This window comes from Colobus angolensis, unplaced genomic scaffold (genome assembly GCF_000951035.1).
Source record: "Colobus angolensis palliatus isolate OR3802 unplaced genomic scaffold, Cang.pa_1.0 Scaffold700, whole genome shotgun sequence".
Taxonomy (NCBI): domain Eukaryota; kingdom Metazoa; phylum Chordata; class Mammalia; order Primates; family Cercopithecidae; genus Colobus; species Colobus angolensis.
Window position 1 is genome coordinate 26,975 of NW_012120711.1, and position 5,649 is coordinate 32,623.

The following is a 5,649-nucleotide window of genomic DNA, read 5'->3' on the forward strand; positions in this document are numbered from 1 at the left end:
GTCCTTCCATCCCTTCATTCTTTCCTTCCTCTCTTTCTCTCTTTCTTTCTTCCCTCTTTCTTTTTGAGACAGGGTCTCTCTCTGTTGCCCAGGCTAGAGTGCAGTGGTGCCATAATGGCTCACTGCAGCCTTGACCTCCTGGACTCAAGCGGTCCTCCCACTGCAGCCTTCTGGGTAGGTGGCACAACTGGCACACACCACCACGCCTGGCTAATTTTTATTTTCATTTTTTGAAGAGATGAAGTTTTGCTGTGTTGCCCAGGCTGGTCTCGAACTCCTGGGCTCAAATGATCCTCCTGCCTTGGCCTCCCAAAGTGCTGGGATTACAGACATGAGCCACCATGTCTGGCCCACTTTTCTTTTCATAGGACTCCATTAGATGAGGTGAAGAACAGGTAATTTGGGTTGATAATTTGAGAATAAAATGATTTGATTTACCAAGTTTCTCTACTATAAATTCTCAATTTTAAAATAAAAGGATTCCTTATTTTGTTAAATAAAAGAAATGTGAAGCTACACCTGTAATAGAAATATGGAAAAAAATTGACATTCATGTTTTCACTATTTACAAACCTTATCTACATGACCATTTTATTTGATTATTTGTGTGGTGACATATATGAGGCAGCTGAGAGTAAGTGAGGACCATGTGGTAAAATGATTGCTGAAGGCATTCAGCCTGCTGGACTCCTTTACCCACTCCCCACCTGTGCCAGTTCCATGTGGAAATGTAAGTCTGAGAGAAAGAAAAGGGCATCTTTCTTAATATCTATACAGTATATAATTGATGGAACTATTTACCCCAAGGTCAACTACAGGAGACATACGAAAAGCTTCAAAAGTTGTTCAGAGAAATTTGAGAGTGACACTTCACACATTTTTAATAATAAAAAATTCTCCACCAATGGAAATCTCACTCATTTTTGAGGAAATCATGATGGAATGACATAGAGACCTCCAGGCTGTAGTCACTGAATAGAATATAAACAGAATAGCGTCCTTAGTGAATGTCAACAGCATAGATAACAAAAAGAGTAGGTTGGGGCTCTGGTTTCCTGAAGGAGGAACAGCCATAACTTTTAAATTTCTTAATACTGAAAGGGCCCTTAGGAAATCTCTAGTTTCTCTGCAAATTGTTTTCTCTCTTTTCCTTCAATTTCCTGTCTTCCAGCTCCAGAGAACATCCCTCACTCATGCACTCACCCACTATGTCTTCACCTCCACAGGGGCTCATCACGGTGGTCAGAGCGAGGGCCCCCAGCAACAGAGCTTTGCTTAGGATCATCCTCTTCCCAAGGCAGCCTCAGCAGTTGCCGTTCTGAGCTCTAGAGCAATTGTGAGGACCTCGAGACAAGGAAATCTAAAGATACCCAAACCAAACCCTGCCAGGTCAAGTTTTGGCCAATCAGAAAAATCTCCTATGATGACACCTCAATTACTAGTTGAAGAGTTTGTATTAAGAGCCCTGGGAGGAGACAGGGCAATCCCCTGGTTGTGATGCGGCCTCCATTCAGAGTGGACTTGAGGAAATGTTCTATGAATAGAGGGAGGACACTAAATTGGAATCTTCTCTTGTGTGTGCATGTCTGCCAGTGGCAAGAGGAGTGGGCATTTATTTCTTTTCTTTATTTTTATTTTTATTTTCTTTGAGACATAGTCTCACTGTCACCCAGGCTGAGGTACAATGGCATGGTCTAGGCTCACTGCAACCTCTGTCTCCCAGGTTCAAGTGATTCTCCTGCCTCACCCTCCCAAGTAGCTGGGATTACAGGCACCTGCCACCATGCCCGGCTAATTTTTGTATTTTTAGTAGAGATGAAGTTTCACTATGTTGGCCAGGCTGGTCTCGAACTCCTGACCTCGTGACCTGCCTGTCTCAGCCTCCCAAAGTGTTAGAATTACAGGCATGAGCCACCATGCCTTGGCCAGGGGTGGGCATTTCTTTTTTTTTTTTTTTTTGAGACGGAGTCTCGCTCTGTCACCCAGGGGGGGTGGGCATTTCTGAGCAGCCTCATGCATAGACGAGGTCATCAATTAAATAGCATCCTTCAGGATTTTCTGGGTTCCAACCTCCAGGAATTTTTCCCTGAGTCGATTTCCCTCCCTGGCAGTCCCCATCCCCTCCCCTTTCTCTAGCTTCTGCATGTGGGTTAGCTGTTTTTCTTTTTGCTTCCATAGTGCATATGGAATTCTCCAAATGTTAAGTTGACCCCACCTACCTAGGGATCTCTGCTGGTGGTAGCTGAGAAATACCTTTGCTTTTTCTACTTGTATAAATCCAGTTTGGCAAGTTCTTCTCAAGCTCTCAAAGATCCAGGTGGTTTTCGCCAGGGCAATAAAAAGAGGTTATAATGTCAGATAGTGTTGTCTGTAGTAACTGTATGATATTTTATACAGTTTTTCTTTGCGTTGAGTAATGTTTACATTCTGTGTTTGGGTGCTTCTTGAATATATTTAAAGGAAATTTAGGGACACTGATTATATTTAAAATTTGGCAGGCTCAATTACTCTAAGAATTGTTTAAAAAAATTAAGAATGTCAAGTCAAAACTTGAGGGTAGAATAAGGAGAATTGCACCAACTTAGAAAAATGGTTTTCTTTCTTAAACTACCAGATCCTTTAAAATTTGTTATCCTACCATATTAAAATTCCAGTTATTTGCAAGGGCCTAGAGATTGAGCTAAAGTTAGTCGTTAGAGGGAAACTTGTTATTTTTTTTCAGATGCATCTATTTTCTGTATGTAATAGAAAACATGAGTTAATGGAACTTCCATTTAGCATCACTCTGTCCTTGCTAAACGGCCTTTTGAGATTCTCAGCACTATGCTTTACCTCCCACTGGCAGAAACTGTAAAAAAAAAAAAAAAAAGGTGAAACAAAAAAAGTGTCCTGACACCTGAGAGCTGCCCGGATGCGATTAACAAGGCCTCAGGGTTGCTAGGAGCTAGCCTGGCACTCCCAGGTGGTTTTGGTTCTCCTGTTGAAGATAAAGGATTTCATAGGACATCAGAAGCAGGCAGGTACTTTGTGAGCAGAATGAATTGAGACAGAACACCAGAATGCTCAGTCATCACGTCTGAACCCAGACAAAACATGAATATTGTCCAAACCACAAAAATGACCAAGTACATCTCTCTAGGGAGTGATTGCTGCTTCTTTACCAATCACATCTGTAGCCTCAGGATAGTCTTCCGTCCCTCTAGGTAGGATTTATGAAGCTACCCAATCATAGCATTGCCACCCCAACCCTCCACTTTCTGTCAGAATTCAATTAAAAGCAAAAATCCCTCTTTCTTAAATCCTCCCCAAAATCACCTAAAACAAGCACAAACCTTACAATTGACTAATGGTCAGTTTTATGTGTCAGCTAGACTCTGATCCCCAGTTATCAGATCAAACACTAATAATCTAGATGTTGCTGTGAAGATATTTTGTGGATGTCATTGAAGTTCATAATCAGTTGACTTTAAGAATTTATCCTAGAAAAACTGGGTGAGCTTAATCTAAGCTGTTGAAAAGCCTTAAGAGCAGAGCTGAGGTTTCTCTGAGGAAACAGAAATTCCACTCTGGACAGCGTGTCAGCCTGTGCTGAGAGTTCCAGCCTGCCTTTCCTGACAACTACCTCCCAGTGGATCTCTGACTTGCTTAGCCCACCACTGTGGATGCAAAAATTAATTCCTTGCATCATTCTCTTAATGTATGTATTCTCCTGATTCTACTTCTTTGGTTCGAACAATCTCTTACTGAGGGGCTGCACGATTCTCATGTTGTTTTATCCATCATTGCAATGAACAATAAAGCTGACTCGTTTATTCAAAGGTATGCTACTGCTGATCTTTGGCTGGAGGCATTGAGATACCTCATTAGGCAGTTGTGAGGAGTATACATATACTGTACCTGGAGTAAAAAGTTCCTAGGACTCTTTACATGTATATACTTGTCATATTTTAATACCATCTTCATTTTCCAAGGAGGACATTAAAGCCCAGAGAGTTGAAGGACTTTTTCCAGGGTCACACAGCTGGTAAGTAGTAAAGATGAGATGCCATGGGGCAAGCCATGGATCCTTGTGAGGAGTGATAGGCGAGTATCTCCTTCTGTGTGAATTCAGAATCCAGTGCACCTTAACATGGTTAGGAGAGATATTTGACCCTATAGGTGGCTTTATTCTTTCTGTCTCCTGCCATTGTGAATGAAGAGGGTTTTTAAGGTCCCATTTGAGATGTGCTCCCTTTACCACTCAATATCCTTCTTGCTGTGTAGCAAATAACACATTTTTATCTTTTTTCCTGTATCCAGACTTACCTGCTATGTATCTCATGGAAATTCCTTAGGATTTTGGCAAATGAACAAAATGTTTTGCAATGGTACTCCAGAATTTCACCTATTAACATTACAGTTTAAATATCTTAACTCCAGTTAAGAAGTTAGGGTGTTAAACGTGGGGTTAGAATTGTATCTTGGATAGGAAGTTGAGGGTGCTGTTTCAGATCTCACAGCCTGTGAGGTAAAGGGAAAGTCCAAGCAAGGCAAAGTCATTGAAGAGATAATAGATGCCCTTTCTATCTTTAACCTAGTTTTGTCTCTCTCCTCTTCCTGCTTCATCCAGCCATAACACAGTGAACCTTGTTCCAGCTGCTTCTGTCTTCAGGACATAATTTTAATGTAACGTAAAATAATAAGTAAATGAAACTCAAAAGAACAGTATACCATTTTAACAAAAACTAATTTGTTATCTTTGTGTAGTAGAAAGAGAAAAGGCCCTCTTTATAGATTAATAGTGGGAATAAAATTTGGAGTTCAAAATAGTACTTTGTCCAATAATTTTCTTAGAAAGCACTTATTGACATGCCATTGATTCCATAACCAAATAGCAATAGGATGTGCCATTATAGTTGACATCATTAAGAGCCCTCTAAGAAATTAGGTAGAATTTATGTTAGTTCTAATAAACAGTTAAAACATTCTCTAAGACTCTGTATATTTTAAAATTGTTTTAGTCTGACTTTATGCACTGGTGAAGTTTTACTCTGAAGGCCAAAACTTCTATCTTGCAGTAGTTAAAGGTGCTTCACAACAATAACAGAATCTAGTGTAGCGAAGTCAAAAGAATATAGATTTTGTGATAAGATAAATATGTATTCCATGCTGCTTTTGATTTTATCAGCTGCAGCACCTTGGGCAAGTCACTCAAAATACCTGAGCCTTAAGGTTATTTTCTATAAAACAGAAGGAAAATTATTAGATGATAGTTAATATGGTAAAATGAAATGATAGATAAGTACAATTATAAAGTTAAATACAATCCAGTGTCTGACATAAGCAACTATTCCCGAGTGGTAGCTGCTACATAAAGACAAATATTAATAATGATAATGATAATAACATCATGCTTTGGGTTGGGAAAGCCTATCAATTTTTCCTCATTCATTTAACCTTCTCCCTGTAGCACTCCAGGCATGTGGGAGCCTGTGAGCCACAGAAGCACTCAGACATTGCTGAAAAACAAAATTTTTTTGAAGACTGTTATATCTGTCAGATTTTTCTATGTAACAAAGTACTCCAAAACTTAATAACTTCAAATAATGGTTTAGTATCTCCTCATGATTCTGTAAGACAGCAAATTGTGCTCAGCCCATCTGAGTGGTC

General features: G+C 39.9%; 1 protein-coding gene across 6 annotated transcripts in view; it reads right to left on the reverse strand.

The window, feature by feature from the left end:
* The window catches only part of LOC105501360 (HLA class II histocompatibility antigen, DQ alpha 2 chain), a 6,264-nt gene extending 4,912 nt beyond the window's left edge, over positions 1-1,352 (reverse strand). For 5 of the 6 annotated variants that reach the window (XM_011927256.1, XM_011927254.1, XM_011927253.1 and 2 more), the window contains exon 1: positions 1,204-1,352. In XM_011927256.1, the coding sequence (XP_011782646.1) occupies positions 1,204-1,285 (82 nt within the window). In that variant the 5' untranslated portion in view covers positions 1,286-1,352. The remainder of the gene's footprint in view (positions 1-1,203) is intronic. The other variant, XM_011927252.1, reaches the window with a different exon arrangement.
* Between the last annotated feature and the right edge of the window lie 4,297 nt (positions 1,353-5,649).